Raw genomic sequence first — 21,779 nt, 5'->3', positions numbered from 1 at the left:
AAATAAAAATTTTAGTTCCATAAATTGCAAGTTCTTTTTACAGTGCTTTTTTTTCAGTTTCATCACCTTTTTGTGCTTTATCCAGTGGTGTCTTTGGTTCATTGTGCGGGGGGTGGAAATTGAAAACTAGGAATGTGGGGGACGCCTGGGGGGCTTGGTGGTTGAGCATCTGCCTTTGCCTCAGGTCGTGATCCTGGAGTCCTGGGATGAGTCCCTCATCAGGCTCCCTGTGGGAAGCCTGCTTCTCTCTCTGCCCATGCATCTACTCCTCTCTCATAAATAAATTCTTAAAAAAAAAAAAAAAAGAAAATTAGGAATGTGGGACATAGCAAATAAATAAGCATATGGTAATTTTGGGGTTTTATTCCTAAATCACTCAGATTGTAGGAATGAATTGGAATTATTTTTGTGGAAGTGGTATTATCAAGTTTGTGTATGCTCATTCAGGTTTACCTGTATTTGTTACTGTTAAACTTAGGATGGCTCGCACTATGGAACCACTGGCAAAGAAGATCTTTAAAGGAGTTTTAGTAGTTGAGCTCTTGGGCGTTTTTGGAGCCTATTTTTTGTTTAATAGGATGAACACAAGCCAAGGTAATCCTAATTCAGAAGTTAATGTTTTCTACAGGGGTATGCAGTTTGCTAATGCATTGAGATCTAAACAGCATTTTTAGAGAAATTGCTTCTTCAATGTATTAGACATTTTTATGGGCCCAAGAAGAAACTCGGTGTTAATGCGGATTTAATGACTTTTCTCCCTAAATAATGTGATTTGTTTGTAGACTAGGGAAAATGCGGCACATTTCTATGGATTTTACTAGTGGGAGGCACAGAGCAAGTGACTGGTCTGGCTTCATTTGGGAACACAGGTGGAAGAAATTCAGCCTGTTTATAGCTCAGTTTGGTAGACTCAGTTTGGTAGTGCGTAGCTGAACTGTCAAGGCTGTCAGGAGTTCCTCCCGTTACCAATACTGGGTACTAAAAACTTTTCCCGTGTCACTGGCTATCGCTGAAAATGCTAGGACACATTCTGGGGGGAAATTTTGTGTTAGAGCTCTCAACTTTTAAAACAAGGGGGTGCTTTCTTTTTCCCTAAAGCAGGGACGAGTAGTCCTGGGAGTGGTGGCCATCTTTGAAACTTGTCATTTGTCCTATTATTTACTGGAACACTGCTCCAGGATGCTAGTGGATGTAAGCATCCTGTAAGGATCCTGAAAAGTCATTAAGTCCACAATAATTAACACCGAGTTTCTTTTGTACCCTGTAAGGATATAAAAGAAAACATACTAACAGTATATAAAAACAAATTAAAAACAGTATATAAAAGCAAATTAAAGTTTCTAATTCTGTAAACTATTGTTTTTACGGATTCCATTGTACTTTGCTATGGAATTAGAAATCGAGACGACTACATTTGTGAAGCTCATCTCAAATTTCAGTTACATAAGGGAGTTCTACATTAATACTGAAAATTTGCTTTTCTAAATAAATTGCATCATATATACAGGTTAAATTTGAAAAGTCCAAAATAACTGTGGGGGGTGACATGTAAGGCAAATGCAACTTACACCTGTCCCAAAGGATAGTTTCTGATCACCAGAAGGACCTTAAATCTCTCTTCTATAGGATTCCTATCTTATAGACTAGACCCTAAAGCTAGTATTAAGTTATGGCTCCATGTTTTAATATAATAAATGTCTAGTCATGTCTAATTTTAAGACTTTTTTTTGGTCAGATTTCAGGCAAACAATGAGCAAGAAATTTCCCTTCATCTTGGAAGGTATGTTTTTCCTTAAGAGTATAAAACGACATTTTCAGGTACCCTTTAAATTAAGCAATTTCTTTATGACCAAATAAGGATTAAAGTTGTGATGTCAACTTCCAGGAGAAATTACTATTTATTCCTATTTCAGCTCCTCTGAAAATATGAAAATTCTCATTTGGAGATGAGTAGTTACCAGTGTTTAAAAACTTTGGAATGAAACGTATCCGTGGTGATGATGGAATCAAACCACAGCTTCAAACTTCAAAGTGACGTTGGTTTGCTAATTTCTTGGAGCTGTTTCTTTCTCTGTCCGGTAGTGGTTATAATGCCCACCTTATGAATTGTCAAGATTAAACAAGATAACATCATATAGTCACTTAGCACAATATCTGGTATAAGGTAATGCTTAATAGTGTTTATTACGATTAGTACAGATGCTAGACGGCTTGTACATGAAATATATATTCTGTTTTTCATTTTACTATGTAGAAATAAGGAAAAGAGGTTTGATTTCTCTTAATAGAGTTTAATTTTAACACTTTTACATGATTTTCTAATAACAGCTATATTTATTTTTAGTTTATTACAAATCCATTGAACAGTCTGGAATGTATGGAGTCAGAGAGCAAGATCAAGAAAAATGGCTGAATAGCAAAAATTAGGAGTAAGTACAATTTTAATTCATAATTTATTTAGAAAACAGTCATTTTCTTTGCTTTTTAATTTTTTGAGTGGTTTTTGGCCTCTTCTTTTTGAAATTTTTCTTTTTCTTGATGATACTTTTTACGTCTCTGTTATGTAGCCAGTCATCACGTTCAGCCTCCCATCTAAGCTGTTTGAGACCTTTGTGGGGGAGAAGAAAGATGAGTACACCACATGGTAGACTCCTGGCCCCACAGAACAAAACAGGAACTTCTGGTCTGCCATGGCTTACAGTCATTTCCCATCCACTGTACAAATACCTTACTTTTGTTTTCCTTTGGCATTTATTGTTAAAGATTAGTTTTAACAAATAAAAGACTAGGATAAGAAAGGAACAAATGCTCTGAAGATTTTATTTCTTCTGAACACTTTTATTGACAAAAAACAAAAGCCAGTATCTATATCAGAAATAATTAAAATGTCTTTAAAGTACTCATAATAAAGTTACTTAGCAAACTCATATAAAAACAGCCTGCCTCCCTAAAAAGACTAAATACAGTCTTTATTGCTATAGTCTAAATGCCTCTTAATCCTACATGTCCCCCAGACAGATGAAAAAGCTATTCCTTCCACGTTGTAAGGAAAAGGAACCATCTTACTCATCCTTATTAAAAATGGTCCTCCAAAAATATTTACATCTTTGTAAGTTCTAAGTTCAGGTCACTTAAAAACTTCCATAAAAAATTCAAGTTACTTGGAGTGCCTGGTGGCTCAGCTGGTTAAGTGTCTGACTCTTGATTTCAGTTCAGGTCATGATTTCAGGATTGTGGAATGCAGCCATATGTTGGGCTCTGTGCTCAGTGGGGAGTCTATTGGAGAGTGTCTCTCTTCCTCTCCTGCACCACTGCCTCCCCCCAAGTAAGTAAATAAATCTTTAAAAAAAAAAAAAATTTCAAGTTACTTACTTGCATTATCTTTGTTAGCCATGGCATTCATGCCAATGTTATCAAACTTGGATCCCATATTTTCATCCAATAGGTGGCCAAACTTAAAAAGAGACACATTTATTAGAAAACTCAAAACAATGTGGAATAGCTAACTTCTTAAAGCAGATTAGCCTTACCTCTTCAGCAGATACAAACAGACCGGAGTCACTGAAATTTCCTTTCTTTTTCTTTCTTAGTCCTAAAAAAAAGTATAAGCCTAGTTTACTAAACTGTAAATCCAGTAATTTTGGAAAAATACTCATCTTTTTTTTAAATTGAAGTATACTTGACACACAATGTTACATTAGTTTCAGGTGTACAATATAATGATTGAACAATGAACATGGTTTTGTTATAAAAAAGTTGTATTTGGGTTAAAATACACAATTATAATGATCTTTTAGCATCATTAAGTAGCTGGCATTTAAAAACAAATTTAAGGGGCAGCCCCAGTGGCGCAGTGGTTTAGCGCCTCCTGCAGCCCAGGGCGTGATCTGGAGACCCTGGATTGAGTCCCATGTCAGGCTCTCTGCATGGAGCCTGCTTCTCCCTCTGCCTGTGTCTCTGCCTCTCTCTCTCTCTCTCTGCATCTCTATGAATAAATAAATAAAATCTTAAAAAAAAATAAAAATAAAAATAAAAATGTTTTTAATAGTCTATAGTATTTTTTAAAAAATTCCTAAGAGAATTGTTTAGATGACAGTAGTGTCTCTTCCTGCCTGCCTTTCAGATTTGACCACTGATCAAGGTTTACCCTATTTCACAGTATCAGGCAAGACAGATTACAAAGTTGACATGGATGAATTCTGGGATATTTAAGGCAAACTGTAAGTTCTAATTAAGTCAAAAGTTTTCTTTGGTCTGTGAGAAAACTGATGGAAAGTATTTTTTTATGATATAAATGAAATTTGCTTATACTTCTCAAAGTGGTTCTCCTTAAAAAAACTCAACCTGTAATTCTGAACATACAAACATTTCAAAATAAACTAAAACTTATTTTAATATTAAATGGTAATTTACATTTAAAATCACATTTTCTAAAAATATATTAATTAAAAATACTGCTTTTACCCACTTTCACTTTGAAAATTCATCATAAAGTTCAGTTGTTTTTAAGTGTATAATTCAGTATGTTTTAGTAAATTTATAGAGTTGTTCATCTATCATCACATTGCAATTTTAGAACATTTCCATCAACCCCAAAAGATACCTTGGGCATTTGCAGTCTTGTGCCCTCTCCCCAAGACAGCTTTGCCTTTTCTGGCTAGTTCATGTAAGTGGAATCATATGATAGGTGGTTGTCTTTATCTGGCTTCTTTCATTTAGCATAACATTTCTGAAGCTCCTCCATATTATAGCATGTATCAGTACCTCATTACATTTTATTGGTGAATATTTCATTATCTATTCATCAGTCAGCAGACACTTGGGTTATTCCCACTTTTTGGCTATTAATAATAGTGCTGCTATGCACAATCATGTAAAGTATTTGCATGGATACCACGCAAACTTTCACATGTTAAAAAATAGAGGAACTGTTCTTATCTATTATAAAAGCAAACATGAAATTATACTCCCCAATTTAGAAAATTTCCCAAAATGATAATGATCAGCAACTTTCACATAGCCACTACCTAAGTTTAAGAGAGACTAGATGCATTTTCTTACCTTGAAATGATCCAGCAAAGTCAAAATCATTGGTACCTTTCCTCTTGTTTCTCTTTGTACTGATTTTGGAGCTGACTTCATCATCAATTTCTATTCCAAAAAACAAAATGAAACCCATGCTACTAAGCAATTTCAAAAACAAAAGAACTGCCACAGAACTAAGATGGAATGATGAAACTTTAACTTTTAGAAATAATTACTATTCTAACAAAAAAAGGGTAACAGCTCAACAGGTATTGTACAGAGTCTAATTGTTGATTATGATAAAAGCTCAAAACTCGGGATGCCTGGGTGGCTCAGTGGTTGAGAGTCTCAGGGTGTGATGAGGGAGTGCCAGGATTGAGTCCCACATCAGGCTTCTCCCTCTGCCTGTGTCTCTGCCTCTCTCTGTGTCTCTTGTGAATAAATAAATAAAATCTTAAAAAAAAGCCCAAACTCAAAATTCAACCTCTTTTGGATTCAAATAAGAGGAGGAAAAAGTCCTATATAAATTTCTGGCCAATCTGATTATTAATTTGAATACAAAGTAATATTTAAAAAAATGCTACAACAGAAAAGCTAGCCTACCCTGAGGAAAAAGGAAATATACTTTAGCTTTGTATTTCAAAAATGCTTTAACTTGTAAAAAAAAAACGCTTACTTGGAATGCCCTCACTTTCATCATCCAACACATCCATGAATGTTCCTCCATCTTCACCAATTTCAGTAAATTCTTCATTCATACTTCCTAAAGAAACTTCATCATCATCCAAATTATCAAGGTCATCATCACTGCCTTCTAAATCTTCATCTTCTGGGTCTTCCTTAGCACCTCTTTTTTTCTTTTTCATGTTGCTGAAGAAAAACAACAACTTGTAGTAGAGAACATTGTTTTCTAAAGTGTTTTTTGGTTTTTGGTGATCAGCAGGATACTAGGCTATTAACAGAGTTAATAGACAGCCCAGAACCTCTGATATATTATCATGCATTATAAAGATCTAAAATGAAAGTACTATACCCATTTCCCAAGCTTTTTTCAAGAAATTTCTCCTACACATCAGAGTCCTGTATTCTGCTGTTCTGAGGAAAGCACTTTGGGAAATGCTGAGAAAATAGTTTCTTAAAAACAAGATTGAAGAAAAGCATTTTACCTAGCAAAATCAAGGTCATCTGTTCCAGAGGTAAAGCAATTATCATCTTCAAATGTGTCTGTCAGAGGACAATATACAATTTGTCAGATATACCAAGTAACAATGAAATTGACATATATACTTTATGAATCAATTAACAGTCATGATTGCATTTACACCAAAATGATATAAATCTGACTACTGCTGTGTTTTATTAATCTACATAAATCTGTGAATATACTGACCGTAATTAAATCCTCAAACTAAAATGGATTCCAGTTAATTTCAGCTTCTTTCTACAACACTTTTATGGAAAGAGGGTAAATATCAAAATGGTATTTAGCAACTGCAGTCCTTTTAAGTGCTTATTTTTAGTAAATATAATACAGTTGCAAAAAATCAAACTCAGTTTCTAATTTCATGTTTTTTTGCTTCAGTCCAAATATAGATTAATATTTTAACTCTGGATCATAAAGATAAAACAGATGAAATAGCAGACTACTGTTACCAACAGTGTAAGGAAATTAGGAACAGCAAAAATGGTTTCTCTTCTTTCAGAGATTAGGCCTTAATAATGAATATATACCACGTAAATACAAATTTATTTTTACCATGAACTGTCCACACACAATCATAAATCTTTCTTGATCAACTGTGGGTGAACTACTACTATATGCCACCAAAATAGTTTTTAATCCTCCAGCATCATCTGCATGGTATTCTTAGCTAAATGATTTTCTAAAACTAACATCACTCCTACCACTAATATTCCATGGTCGTTATAAGTAAAGAGAAATAGATTACTTTACACACTGAACAGTCAATAAAAACAAATTACCAATCATCTTTTCAAACTCCTCATCATCCACATCTTCTATACTTTCTTCATCTGCATTTCGTTTTTGTTTCTCTTTAACAGTAGCAACTTTTTTATAATACCTGAAACAAAATGCATTTTATATTGGATATTTCTTTTAAAAATTTTAAGATTTTACCTTATTTATATTTAAAAAGAGAGAGAGTACGCACATACGCTGGCAGGGGGCAGAAGGAGAGGAAGGGAGAATCTCCAGCAGACTCCTTGCCGAGCATGGAATCTGATGTAGGACTCAATCTCACAACACCAAGATCAGAAGTTGGTGATGAAACCAAGAGTCAGACACTCAACTGACTGAGCCACCCAGGTGCCCCCTATTTGATAACTATACTAAAGGGCCTATTTTACTGTAATCAAAGCACCTATGACCAGTGACACGGGCAAGTGTAAAAGCTGTTAGCACAGTTGGATATTAGTAACTAAAATCTTTATTTATTATAAACAAAAGTTTTGAATTAAAATAGCAACTTCTGAATGGGAAGTGTAAGTTTCAAAGATTTAGGATTTAATTCTTCATAAAAACACTTCAACTCAATTAAATGACATAGTAAAAGATTGTTTTAGTGTCAACACTAATGATCTAAGTGTTAAAAATAAGACCAAAATGTGGCTCTAGATAACATCTAATCACATAATTTTATCAGATTTATTGCCTGTAAGACAATTACTATTTAAAAAAAAATAAGATTCAGCTTCACAAAGCGTCACAAAATAAAACTTAACCTACATTATTAAAAACACAAATTGACTGGTTTTAAGTTTCACTTAGATATCTTAAAATTATCAAACCAAATGATTTATAAATTCCTTCTACCAAAAAAAAAGGAACAACCCTCCCTCCCCTAAAGAAAGATTTTATTTATGTATTAGAGAGACAGCAAGTGAGCATGAGCTGGGAGGTAGAGGGAGAAGCAGCAGACCTTCACTGAACAGGGAGCCCAATGTGGGGGCTTGATCCCAGGACCCTGAGATCATGACCTGTGCTACCCGGCACCTTAACTGACATATCTTTAGATCTTTTCAAGACAGATCTATGTTAATGAAGCATTTTATAGTATCTAAAAATTAACACTTTTCCTTAAAAATTTAAATTTTAATAGTTCCCCAAATGAAACTGCATTAAGTATATTACCTGTAGAAAAATAGTTCATCCACTGGTATTTGGCTTTCTTCTTTTGCAAGGAACTCCTTACTGTTCACTAGGAAAATAGATTAAGATCAAGATTTTATTAAAGTAGTCCTTTTTATGTTATTCAAGTTCTTAAGACTACACACAACGTATCTACAATTCTAAAGTCTCAAAATATAAGGAAGGTAGACATAGGGGGGGGATCTTCTAGTCTCTGGAGAAAGGAGTCTGAGTGCAGGAGACCCAACATTTAAAACTGTTGGCTGCAAGGACATATGTAGCCGTCAGTGTATCACAGTGAAAGAACATGGTTCTCTCACTGTCCCCCAACTGCGTCCATGATCCCAATTTTAAGAGAAATAAAATTAAAGAGTTCTCTTAATAATCAGCTTTAAACTTATCATCTTCATCTCAGGAAAAAAAACAGTAATGCCCGCTACTCCAGAAGAGGAAGTAAAGGTAAATAGCATTGTCTATAATTTTACTTAATGCTGATGAAAACTAAGGAACAAGAACAAGGAACTACAGGAATATTAGTTTTCTCTCTTCACAATAAGAATTTCTAACTCATCTTGATTAAAAGTGGATTTGGCTTCTAAATTCTGTTAACTTTGGTTGAGTCTCTGGATCTCTGTAAAATAAACCAGTTGGAAATTAAATGGTTTATAAGGTACAAATTAACCCTAGTCTCTGACCAGAAAGCAACTGTGATTTATTATATAAAAAGATGTTTGCTTGAATGCAGAAAAGAGTCAGATCCACAAGATGGGTACCCAGTACCCATAGAAGGTTATCAACCAATTTAAAATGATGCGGTGACAAAACCAATTGAGTTTTCTGCTGAACCCATAGTAGAAAGCTTTTTAAAATGGTTTTTAACTGTAGGGAGTGCCTGGGTGGCTCAGTTGGTTGAGCACTGGACTACTGGTTTCAGCTCAGATTGTGATCTTAGGGTTGTAGAATCAAGCCCCTTTGTCAAGCTCTGTGATCAGCAGGGAGTCTGCTTGAGATTCTCTCTTCCTCTGCCCCTCCCCCCTGCTCATGTACTCTTCTTTTTCAAATAAATAAAAATGGTCTTTAACTGTAAAAGATAGTTATGTATGTGTGTGGGGGGTCACAAATAATGCTATAAATGATATAAAAATGGCTAATTATTGAAGTTGTGTGACAGTTACAGGGGAGTTCATTATACTGTGTATTTTGGATAGGTTTGAAATCTGTAATAAAGTTAAAAAAAAAAAAAAAAGTCCCAGACACACACAATAAACTAAAGAACGTATATACATTTTTGGGAACAAAAGATGGATAATGTCTCTGGTGCTTAGGTTTATTCTGATAAAATGGAGCAAAGAGTAACACAATTTATGTGTTAAGACTTGTACTATCTTGTCAGTTTCAACCATTCAGGCTTTATACTTACCAGCAAGACTACGAATATCCTTCATAAAATTTTTTCTTTTTGGCTGCATCACAACACTATCTGTGTTTTCTGAAATGCAAAAATCAAGGCAATGTAGTATAAAACCTAATTGTATGCTTATTTTATTTAATAAATATCAATAGTGAAAACCAAATAATTAAATAGAAGCATACCTTTGCCTTTATGTGGCTTTGGATTTCGGTATACAAATCGATCTAAGAATCTCATTAATGTGAAATCTTGGAGTGGGTCTCCTGAATATTGAATATAATTTCCCTGAAAGGTGGAGGGGGGGCGAGGATTAAGAACTTAAATTATATATATGCATCTAAATAAGAAAATAAAGGAAAAACACCATCTACTACAATGCATTAAAGGCACAAATATGCCTTACATGATCCTTCAAATATCCATCTCATCCCTCTTTACTTGAAGAATTAAACACACACACAAATAAATATTTTATGATGTGCTATTGAATTTACGGATAAACAATATGAACACTGTAGGTCATCTATTAACCAGGAAGCAAACACAGCAAATGGGAAAGGGCAGGACAGTCTTTCTTCAGGAGTAAAGCCAGAATGTAGTAACTGTTGCAATAATCTAGTATCCTGTATTGCTATTCACCACACAGTGGGAAGAATTGTCTGCTGCACTGTATTAAGTCACTGATCCTTTTCCACAGCAGAAAACGTTTATGAGTATATGTGGCAGATAGAAAATACTGTATGGCCAATTATTGATTATCGAAAACTGGATTAGTTTTCGTTTTTCTTGACTTTAAAATATTTTAGACTTACCTGAAGGATAGTCTTTGCAAAAAGGGCCACAGAAGGATGAAAATGCTCAGACAGCTAAAAAAAAAAAAAAAAAAAAAAAAAAAAAATTGTGAGGAAACTCAACTCTTACTACAACTATAAATCCAAAGAACTGAAACTTAAGCCAATATATTAGATAAGAGTGATTCTCAAAATTTTGGTCTCAGGAGTGCTTTATATAGTTAAAGTCAAGGACCTCAAGAGCTTCCTTAGTTTCAGGGGGATATACCTATTGATATTTATCTTATTAGAAATTACAATATGTCTTATGAAAACTAAGTTTTTCAGAACAAATAAGCATTAGTGAGAAGAGTAAAATTATTTCAGTTTTATAAATCTTAATGTTTGAATTAATAGAAGACAGTGGATTCTCATATGCTTCTATATTCCATGTTATTTTTTAATTGAATTATGACAATCTTGCCTGACAGGTATATAAAATTGGAAATAGGAAGATTAACTTATAGTCTTTCACATAATTGTGGATTTTCTTCTTTGATACTACTCCCAAAACTGAAGATTAGCTGCAATATGGAATCTGAAACTATTATCAAACAGCTTTTGGTACTTGCTACTTAAAATTAATTGGTCTACTTTGACTAGATCTTTTAACTAAGACTTTTTGTAACACCATGCATTAGTCATTTGGAAAATACCGATTCAGTGAGTTATGCAGTTCTTCCACACATTGGTAACGTTATCACAAAAATCACTTTGTTAGTATCATGACTGATTTTATCAGAAAAGTTTTATATATTGAGGAAATGTCAAGTTCAAAGTGGTGGTTACCAGATTTCTAAACTTTTCTTTTGCTTAAAAGCTTGAATTTAAAAAAAAAAAAAAAAAAAAAGCTTGAATTTTATCACTGACAACAAATACTGTCAGCGGTTTTACTTGAAATAACAGATTCACTTTCAAGAAAATGTCTCCCAAATACCCAAATCTGAAAAACCGGTCTCTTGGTCAACCAGTCTTTTATTAAAAAAAGCAGCTAGTTGAGTTTACAACAAACTATATAGGTACTTTTTCTAAGACATGAGACAAACTCATACTTAGGTATGCATAAGCATGTTATGGATTCTTGCTGTTTATGAACACAGATTATGAAAAAGACATGTACTTTAGGGTCAAGATAATCACTAATTTTTCCTGTTTCATCAGTCTTATGTGATACTGTCTTCCCCCCCTCTTCCCTCTCAAGGTACATGGCAGTAAAAAATACAATGGCCACTGTCATTATCTGAGGTAAGGCACTAGCAGTTTTATCCATCAGTGCCACTGTAAACACAGTGACAAAGGCAAATAATGTGCCCTGGTATCACTATGAAAATAGCTGTGACCTTGCAGACTCATTGAAAAGATGTCAAGGACCCACAGGAATCTATGTGTTAAGACGCTTGCTTTACCAAAGGCATCACAGAAAGTTTATTGAAAATATAAGTTCCTCTAATGCATTTAAAACTTTTGTAAATAATTCTATCACAAAACTTTTCAGGGACATCTAATGCATAAAGCAGAATTTATCCATTTTACAGAGCCATTATATGCAATAATTTACCTAAAAAAGCAAAATTTATTTATAGCTATGTATAACATCCTTATTTTGCATACATATTATTTAAGATGTTACATGTGAATGTAGAAATGTATAAATTTAATGTTTATCAGAGGCTACAGAAATACAGGTTATAAAGGATTACAGCTGGGTGACACGCTTCAAATTGCTTCATTATGCCAATTAGCTGTTTAACTAAACTATTAATCATTTACAAGAAAAATGGAAACTTCAAGGAGTTAAATCCATGAAAGCAAATACAAAGGACTAATGAATTAAAAGACAATTTATAATTACCTTTTTGAGTTCCCAAAGACTTGTATTTTCAGCTCCACAAAACAAAGGGTTTCTACTGAATGGATCATATGTGTTTAACTGTTTGCCACCTGAGAACAAAAAAAAAAAAAAAAAAAAAAATACTATTTCTCAAATGCTTTATTCCTAGCCCAAGAGTTCACTAAAACCATCACTAATGTCATAATATATATATATATATAATAGGACTATAATTTTCAACATTCTTAGTTAGCCAGGCATCCTACCTAGGTTAAAAATTCCAAGCCCCAAAGAAAATTAGATACAGTACCCAGGATAGCATGTGCTATTCAATAAACTGGCAGCAAAAATTGCCCAAATCTGGATCAAATAGGTTATAAATGCTAAAATGGCAACTAGCCTGAAGGTGAAATGGGTCTAAATTCTTTTGGAACTTTAAATGCACTGAATATTTGTTATTAAATTGTCCAGGAATAATTGTCTCTTGGAACAAGTTTTACATTAACTTATTCCTGTTTTCAAAAATTCAGTATTAAAAAATTTAAAACAAAGAACTTTTAGAACACATTATAACAAACTATTTCACAATGCATATGCTCATCATCCTTCTAAAGGGTTATTCTCAGTTTACCCTTCAGGGAAACTGATGGATTCTTTTAAAAGCTTTTCTGGTTGTTGGGCAGCCCGGGTGGCTCAGCGGTTTAGTGCTGCCTTCGGCCCAGGGTGTGATCCTGGAGACCTGGGATCGAGTCCTACGTCAGGCTCCCTGCAAGGAGCCTGCTTCTCCCTCTGCCTGTGTCTCTGCCCATGATTCTCAAGAATAAATAAAATCTTAAGAAAACAAAACAAAACAAAAAACCTTTTCTGATTGCTACCATACTTCTCTTTTATACAAGCAAACTGAGGTTTGGGGAGATGAAAAAAGTTGACCAAGTTTTCCCATAATAGGTTTGAAGAAGTGGATTTAGCACATTTCTTGATCCTCAGGGTTTAGTGTGCTTTTCTTTATAGCCTCAAATGAAAAGCCTGCATTTCCAAAGGGTATTTGCTTTAATTTCCAAGACCTAAATTACTTTAAAATGTGATATAATCTATATTATTAATAATGAAGTGATTCACTATATTAAAAATTTACTAAATTCCTGAATATATCTAGTTATAAAAGCTCTATTCTAAAAAAAAAAATACACAGGACTTCTAAGATGGTTAGTATTAATTTCTATTGAGATCAAAGAGGGGGTGCCTGGCTGGCTTGGTGGGTAGAGCACGCAACCTCTTAATCTCAGGGTTATGAGTTCAACCCCATGTTGGATATATATCACTTAAAAAAACCTAAACCTTAAAAAAAAAAAAAAAAGATCAAAGGAGAAGCCAATTCCCACTTAAAAATTCAAGAGAACAATTTAAAGATTTAACAAACTTACCTTTTAAATTATCAAAGTGCACCCAAGAAGCAGACTCTGATTTTTTTGTTTCCGTAGGACTGGGACTGTCAGACACAGTTTCTTCTGTCTCAGTATTTTTTACTTTATCAGTTTCTTTATCTGCATTGAATTTTTCTGTGTCTTCATCATCTCCTATGTCAATAAAATTCTCTTCATCAGACTCCTAAAACAATGGTTTAATAAATCTGCATCAACTGGAAGTCTATATTCAGTTATATGAGGGAGTTTTGAAGAAGATCCACTTATGCAATAGTGGTGAAACAAAGTTCCATCAATCATATTTATGAGAGGCACCATATTTTTTTGTAAATATAAGAGAATACGTTTTGAGCCACAATTCCCTCAGACTTTGGGACTTTTTTTTTTGTTTACATGAAAACATTCAGTCCTCAAATTTCTAACGTTATAAATAACCGTACAAGGTAGGTGCTACTATATCCATTTCACAACTGAAGAAACAGGTTTAAGAGATATACTGGCTCTATAACTATCTGTAACTAGCTCATACAATTACAGTTTAGTGTAGTACAGTTTATTATGAGTAAAGGTGTCAAGCAACATGCCCACCTAGTAACTGTACACCTGGGACTAAAATCCAGGTCTGTCCAACTCCAGGACTCACACCTGTTCATGCTTCAGAGAACTAAGCAAGTTACTGTCATTGAAGCAAAGACGAAAAATACAATATATTTCAGAACCCACTCGATTAAAAAACAGTTGTAAAATATACCGGATGATCGTCTAGCTGACTTCTTAAACTTGGTTTTGCTTTAAGGATCTCAGACACAAGATACAAAGCTCCACATATGAATGGAGGCATCTGTTCACAAGTAACTTGGAGTAACCTCTTCACAAAAGCCTTCACCCTGCGCAGCACGATGTCAGCTTTCAGAGATTTGTAGACAAGATTAAGAAACAGGGCTTGCTTAGAGCACATCATCAATCCTGGATCCAACATCTTCCTATTAAAAAAAAACAAGATCAAATGCTTATTCATAAAATATCTCTACAGCCAGCAGTAGAAGCAACTGCTAACCTCATCTTAGTTAGGGATAACCTTCCTGTTTGTTTTAGAAGACACCTAAGATGTAAAATGGAAGTCAATGACCAAAACAGAAAAAATTATCTTGGGAAAGGTGGGAATATTACAGGAGAAGAACTTTTTTTTAATGGTTTCTTTTTTCTTTTCCACGTGGTTATCCATTCTCTAGGGTAATAGGAAAATTATCTCTTCCTTCTAGCTAGGAGACCAGAGGCAGCTTCCACATGATTCTAATGAGCACAAAGGTAATAGTAGAAAGCTGAATATCATAATTTAAAAATTTTATCTTTATCCTAGTTGCTGAATTCTAGGGTTGCTCTTGCCCTCCAGACATTAGGATATCTAGAATTAACACAAACCTCAGTATATATGCTCATGTGAAATATTACTTATTATTCTAAACATTCCTATTAACTTTTTCATTAATACTAGAAATGTAAATATTTGACCCTGTGAAGCATTTTCATATTCTGGGCATACCCAGTTTCCCCCATTTGTCAGTTCCATAATTCTAGTGATACTGAGATATCCTGTATTATTCAATCTTTGATACTCAATTTTCTGTTCACATTTAAAATTTTCAACATTTCAATCCACTTTGCAACTCATTTTTAAAAACATTTGAGAATTTAGATAGGTGTGTCCCCACCAATTGACAGAGAACAGAGTTCTCTGTTCTCAGAGTTTTTGATAAATATTTTTGTAAACCAAATTGGTTTTCTTTATCTTTCAAGTAATATTAGGGAAATTTTGTTTAAAATGATTCTTAAGCGACGCCTGGGTGGCTCAGTGGTAAAACGTTTGCCTTCAGCTCAGGGAGTGATCATGGTGTCCCGGGATCAAGTCCCACATCAGACTCCTTTTGGGGAGCCTGCTTCTCCCTCTGCCTATGTCTCCGCCTCTCTCTTTCTCTCTCTCATGAATAAATAAAATCTTAAGAAAAAAAAAAGATTCTTAATAAGATTAAGAAAAATACTATGAGGAAATCCTTTGAGGAAATCTGTGAGAGCTCTTGGCAAGCAATAACGTAACGAATTTAAGAATGTACTCCTCAGGGGCACCTGGGTGGCTCAGATGGTTAAGCAGCACCTGCCTTCGGCTCAGGTCATGATCTCAAAGTCCTGAGATCAGGCCCTGCAACAGGCTCCCTGCTCAGTGGGGAGTCTGCTGCTCTTGCTTCTCAAATGAATAAACAAAATCTTGAAAAAAAAATGTACTCCAGAGATAGACTTGCGTTAAACACTGAGATATTAAATGGATATTAGAAAAATATTTACAAAAGATTCCAAACATTGTCCAAAAAGTTCTTATGACCATCAAAAGTTACAAAAGACCCCTAAAATTCCTAAGTCTCTACACCTGCAGCCCTGGAACTCTTCGTAAACCAAAGAAGTATTAACTACTTAAAAAAAAAAAAAAAGAAAATTGTAGGCTCTTAAGAGTTATGGAAAGGATTCTGAGATTTTCTGTGGTGTACCAGTGCAATCAGCACCATGAAACATCATGAACGCCCAAAGCCCGCAGACCTGGATTTACCACTTAACTTGGCATTGTCATGTCTGTGTGATTTTGCACAAATTACTGTACCTCACACACTGGAGAACTGTTTTGAGGAACAAACTTAAGAAATTCATCTGAATAATACTATTAACAGCAGCAGCCAACACCTGCAGAGCACTTACTGTAGACGAGGCACCATTAGACACTTAACATAAATATGAAAATTACATGAACTCAGTAAAGTCCCAGTTCTGTCATTTTTTAGCTATGTGACCTTGGGAAGTTTTATATTGTAACAATAACCCTATAGGATAAGTGCACTCCTCTTCATTTTATGGACAAACTGGGCCACAGTAAAATGGAATCAATCATGTTTACCAATAGGGATTGACTGATTGATTCATTTATTTATTACCAATAGGGCTTTAAAGAAGATTAAGTAATTTGTCCAAAGTGACATTATCACAGCCAGGCACTGTGGCTTAAGTTCAAGATATTAATCAGTACCTTCTATTTCTCATAAGATATATGGATATAAAATTATTAAAATGTATTAGAAAGGAATATAGAGCTTGTTGGTATACTTAAAACAGTTCCGAAGTATTTACACACTGTTCAAAATACCATCCCTCAATAGGTGTCAGGACAATTGCAAAATTCAGTGAACAAAACCTTAATCCCAGTAATTAAAAAAATATTGCAAAAATGCAACCCTAACTCTGACTTTCCTGTTTACCATCTGTCTTCCTCAATATGAATGTACGTGCCTCAAGAGGTGGGAATTTGTTCAGTGCTATATCCAGAGCACCTGGAAGTGTCCAGCATATAGATGGCACTCAAAAAATTCCTGTTCAATAAATTACACTGCATGGTTGTGGGAAGGACAGGGGGAAGAAATATAGGACTGAGAATGAGAGTGAGAGGGAACGAAGTGAAGGAAACTTCAATTATATCTGCAGTTCTAATTTTTTAATATTTAAAAGACTTAGAGCAAAACATTGAATAGTTTTCCAATGGGAAAACAAAGATTAAAAGTTGGTGATTAGCAAGTTGCTGAGGAGGGCCTAAAATCCAGTTTTCTAAGTCTCTTGTTCCACACAGGAAGGACATTATTATTAAATGTTATTTTCACATTCACCTACTGGAATGGTGGTACTTACCTATATAATGCTGCATAGTATCGATCTGATATCGTCTGCTGAGAATTCATTACTTGGAAAAGCAACATTAAAGCCTGTACACTGGTATTAAAATTCACAACATGCAACACTTTAAAGAGTGTGTCAACCTGCTCCTTCACTTTGTCATCACCAGTCTGGGCATAAGGGTATGCCCTATTTACTCCTGTTAAAAGGGCACTAAGCATTTTTGATTCAATATCTTTTTTCTTGATACAAGTCCGAAAAAAACAAAAATAAAGAGTAATTAACTTATTAGCTAATTCACTTTCTTCATGGGAAAGGACCATTTGGTTTAAAAAGCAAATTGCATAATATTGTGCTTTGGGGCTGATATTTGAGCGAAAGAGTAGCCTTTCTACTTCACCACACACAACTCCTTTCATATTGGGATGTTTACAAAGCAATGTCTCTAACAGATGGGAGGCTTTTGTGGCTATTCTGTTCTGAGGATCGCCCAGTTTATTTACTACCTGCACAAGAAGAGCCTTTTCTTCCTCAGGTTTGTTACAAAGAAGCTCATGAGCTACCACAAGAGCTCTAGTTTTAGTGGCTACTAAAGAATCATGACTTAAAGTTTCTAAGACCTGGACAAATTCAGCCACAAGGTGTTTTAGCTGGTGTTCAAAATACCATAATATCAGCCTTCTATCTCTTGAGTCCTTGTTGCCACTGGACAACTGCTCTAGTTTGCTGAAAGGATGCTGGCTGAAAATCCGTAGCTTCCGACTGTCTGGCAAAAGGTCTGTAATCAGTAACTCTTTGAAAGTATCCAAAGCCATGAGGCACTGCTGTTTGCTACCTTTCTTTTTAACAAGGTTCACAAGAGTTTCTACAAACTGGAGTGTGTGAATAGCATCATCCTGAATAAGAAGAATCATGGCTGCCATCCTGTCACCTAGTGTCCCTGATGACACAATTGTCTTCATCCAGGTAGCAGAAGCTCCCTTTTGATTATTTGTCTTGTTTTTGAATAAGTTGATTTCATGCTCATATAATTTCTGAGCCAAGGTTTTGTACTTGGACACAACATCCTGAGGCTGGGGTTCCAAAGAATATTCAATGCTGTACTCTAGATCATACCATTTGCCTCCAGGCTTGAGTAGCAATGTCTGTCTCTCAAAAAATTCAAAGATGTCCTGTTGTTTATCTTTCTTAACTTTTGATGTGGCACTGTTATCAGAATGTTGTTCTGGCCTCTTCTTATTTTTTACCTTATCAAGTGATGTTCTTTCACTTTCTGCTACATTTTGCTTTTTATTATCTACTTTAGATATTGCTTCTTTTTTGCTGGCATTTTCTTTTTTTGCTGGTTCATCTTCTTCAACTAAGAAAGCTTTTGCATACTTGGCCAAACTAAGATTCTGAATAAATGCTTCCAATTCACCTTGTTGAAGGTCATCAATTGCTCCTTTTTTTCCTCCATCCACCACTTCCTCATTTTCATCCAAGGTAGCCAGCATAAGGTAATCTTGCTACATTAAAACATAAGAAAGTTAAAAATAAATTACCAATCCAACAGTTTACATAAACTTCAGAAGTTAATTTGAAATCTGCACTTTAAAATCAATTAAATTCAATTATCATGGTATTGCCTGGGCTCCCACCCTACAACCAAATAAATACTTGATGAAACAAATATTTAAATGTGAAAATAAAGCTATAAAATAATAGGAGATTACACACCATAATTAAAATAATTTCAGAGTAGAGAAAATCTTTCTAAATCTGACATAAAATGCAGGCTTTTAAAGGCAAAGATGGGTAAAATTGTCATTCTCAGAGACAGAAAACATACAAAAGTCAAAAGACAGTAAGTTTGAAAAAAAATACTGGCAACTGACATCAAAGTAATGGGGTTTAATATTTAGTATGAAAGTTCCTACACATTAGTTAAGGCAGTGACAGCTGAAAAGAAAGATCTGCAAAGGATATAAACAAATGGTTCATTAAGGGAAATTGGTTTTTTAAAAATGTGAAAAGATGTTCAACTTCACTGACATGAGAAAAAATCCAAATTAATACACCATGATACATCCATTTTCTAATCTGTGAGATGAACAAAGATAAAATTATGACAGGTGGTACTGCGGAGAGGATGGGAGGAAAAGGCACTTTTCTACATGGCTGATGGAAATGTAAACTAGCATAACCTCTATGGAGGACAACTTGCTACCTTCAAATCAAAATACAAGACACACATCCTTTGATCAGTTCCATTTCTATCCATTTCTATCAATTTAGGTTACATATATACTTACAAATGTGGGAAAATATATACCTTAAAGGTTATTTACTGAAGCATTATTTTTAAAAGATTTATTTATTTATTAACAAGAGACGAGAGAGAGAGAGAGAGAGAGAGAGAGAGAGAGAGAGAGAGAGAGAGAGAGAGAAGCAGGCTCCATGCAGGGAGCCCTATGTGATTCCAGATCTCCAGGATCAGGCCCTGGGGCAAAGGCGGTGCTAAACCTCTGAGCCATCCCAGCTGCCCTGAAGCATTATTTAAAATAGCAAGATTGACAACCTAAAGGCCCACAATAAATGGCCAGTTAGAGAAATTAAAACAATGATTTATGCAGGCATTACAAAACCAATCACACAACTTTATATACGGATATGGAAGCATTTTTTAAGACAGCAAGAAAAAAATATATGCAAAATATTTAAGATATGGTATGGTACCTTTTGTGTAAAAATAATGTGCGTGTTTGTTTTGGAAGCTATAAAAGACATAAAAATACTTGCTTTCTGGAAGGGAAATTGCATGGCTAGAGATAAAAGTGGGAAAAAAGACTTTTCACCATATACTTTGCACGCCTCCTTTTTAAAAGAACTTTTTTGTAGCACGTGAAATATAACCTATTCAAAAATTAAATACAATCCAAGTACAGGGCAAACTGTGAATCTGCCCCTGTAAATTGCATTTCTCCTGACCCACACCTGTCTCCCCACTAACAATCTCAAAACTGGGGATCCCTGGGTGGCGCAGTGGTTTGGCGCCTGCCTTTGGCCCAGGGCGCGATCCTGGAGACCCGGGATCGAATCCCACGTCGGGCTCCCGGTGCATGGAGCCTGCTTCTCCCTCTGCCTGTGTCTCTGCCTCTCTCTCTCTCTCTCTCTCTCTCTCTCTCTCTGTGTGTGACTATCATAAATAAAGAAAAAAATATTTAAAAAATAAAAGATGAAGAGCGAGTCAAAGCGTTTAAAAAAAATCTCAAAACTTACTAAAAAATAAGCCAAACTCTGTGACGTATTTCCACCAAATCTTCTAAAGTCTTGCATCAAACTCAGAGAAAGGCCTACAATCTTCCTCCCCGACTTCACTTATTACTCTCCTAACTCATTCTGCCTCAGCTACGCTGACAGTTTTGTTGCTCCCAGAACAGCGTGGCTCACTCCTTTCTTCACTAGTTTTCTTCTTAAACATCTCAGGGAGGAGTCCCCGGATCACCTCATTTAAAACTGTTAGGCCCTTCCCACTCATCATCTTGAAAAGTTTTTCTCCATGGCACTACTCTGCATCTGATGAACCATGTACTCAAAAGTTTGGTTACTGTTTCTTTCTCTTAATGGGGATGTAAATTCCAAGACAGCAGAGGGCTTCTAAAGCGTAAACATGTGCGTCAACTCTGTACAAAAGTTAACATTCTAACAACACTGGAGTTCAGAACGCAGAAGCCACGTCAGGACCTTTCAAAAAGTTCAGTCATCACCGATCAGATGGAGTGCCCGTTATAGATCAGTGAAATAAAAGGATCACCTACATCCTAAGAGAGACCACGTCGTAAAAACGTTCGATTCCAAAAGTCTCTTCTCTTGTAAAAAGCAGCGGAAAAGTGCGGGAAGCGCACAGCGCACATTTCCAAGCTGGGATCTGGGCGCAGGACGCCCACTCCCGCTCCCGCTCGGGGGCAACCGGGTCACTCGCCCCGCACTCGGGAGACCACTCCACGCGCCTCTGTCCCCGCGTCCGAGAGTCCGAGACCATTACCTTGGTGCCTCCAAGCCGCAATACTTCTTCCAGAGAGAACCCATCCTCTTCATCGTTATCCTCCTCGTCGTCCTCGTCGGGATCTTCCACCGCTTCCTCTCCGCACCACGGCCGCTTGGCATGGAACTCCAAAGGCTTCTTGGCGGCCGCCATTATCAGCAAAACACGCGCAGACGGCCCACAGCCTCCTTCCGTTTGGCCGAATGACGTACTTCCTGCGGGGGCGTGTCTTATCCCGGAAATGGCTTCGCTCCCCACCCTGGGGCAGCATTCTGCGGCGTGCGGAGTACGGCATGAGCGTCCTCGTGAGGGGCGGCTCGGGGCGGCTGTGTGCGGCGGCTCGCAGGGGTAAGCGTTCGCCGCGCCCGGGCT

General features: G+C 35.7%; 3 protein-coding genes across 9 annotated transcripts in view; 2 read left to right on the top strand and 1 right to left on the bottom strand.

Moving 5' to 3' along the window:
• Window positions 1-18,352, top strand: part of CEBPZOS (CEBPZ opposite strand) — a 21,508-nt gene extending 3,156 nt beyond the window's left edge. For 2 of the 4 annotated variants that reach the window (XM_041756651.1, XM_041756650.1), the window contains exons 2-5: window positions 479-594; window positions 1,736-1,780; window positions 2,345-2,429; window positions 2,568-2,802. In XM_041756651.1, the coding sequence (XP_041612585.1) occupies window positions 480-594; window positions 1,736-1,780; window positions 2,345-2,427 (243 nt within the window). In that variant the 5' untranslated portion in view covers window position 479 and the 3' untranslated portion in view covers window positions 2,428-2,429; window positions 2,568-2,802. Of the gene's footprint in view, window positions 1-478; window positions 595-1,735; window positions 1,781-2,344; window positions 2,430-2,567; window positions 2,803-4,123; window positions 4,227-18,231 lie in introns of those variants that run through there. The other 2 variants (XM_041756649.1, XM_041756648.1) reach the window with 2 other exon arrangements.
• Window positions 2,156-21,613, bottom strand: CEBPZ (CCAAT enhancer binding protein zeta). The gene is made up of 16 exons (XM_041756644.1): window positions 21,408-21,613; window positions 17,396-18,888; window positions 14,424-14,655; window positions 13,673-13,856; window positions 12,270-12,358; window positions 10,400-10,453; window positions 9,770-9,872; window positions 9,597-9,665; window positions 8,180-8,246; window positions 7,009-7,109; window positions 6,192-6,249; window positions 5,702-5,895; window positions 5,062-5,151; window positions 3,531-3,592; window positions 3,373-3,454; window positions 2,156-2,608 (listed from the first exon to the last, which is right to left on the bottom strand). Exons 1-16 carry the CDS (start codon window positions 21,558-21,560, stop codon window positions 2,469-2,471), a joined length of 3,171 nt encoding a protein of 1,056 aa, XP_041612578.1. The 5' UTR covers window positions 21,561-21,613; the 3' UTR covers window positions 2,156-2,468.
• Window positions 21,597-21,779, top strand: part of NDUFAF7 (NADH:ubiquinone oxidoreductase complex assembly factor 7) — a 53,731-nt gene continuing 53,548 nt past the window's right edge. For all 4 annotated transcript variants that reach the window (XR_005988005.1, XR_005988004.1, XR_005988006.1 and 1 more), the window contains exon 1: window positions 21,597-21,755. Coding sequence is in view for 1 of the 4 variants with exons in the window: in XM_041756647.1 (XP_041612581.1) it covers window positions 21,611-21,755 (145 nt within the window). In the remaining 3 variants the exon portion in view is untranslated. The remainder of the gene's footprint in view (window positions 21,756-21,779) is intronic.

The sequence above is a fragment of the Vulpes lagopus genome, chromosome 5 (genome assembly GCF_018345385.1).
Source record: "Vulpes lagopus strain Blue_001 chromosome 5, ASM1834538v1, whole genome shotgun sequence".
Lineage (NCBI taxonomy): Eukaryota > Metazoa > Chordata > Mammalia > Carnivora > Canidae > Vulpes > Vulpes lagopus.
The sequence above is the reverse complement of the archived record's forward strand: the minus strand, read 5'-3'. Positions and strand labels throughout refer to the sequence as shown.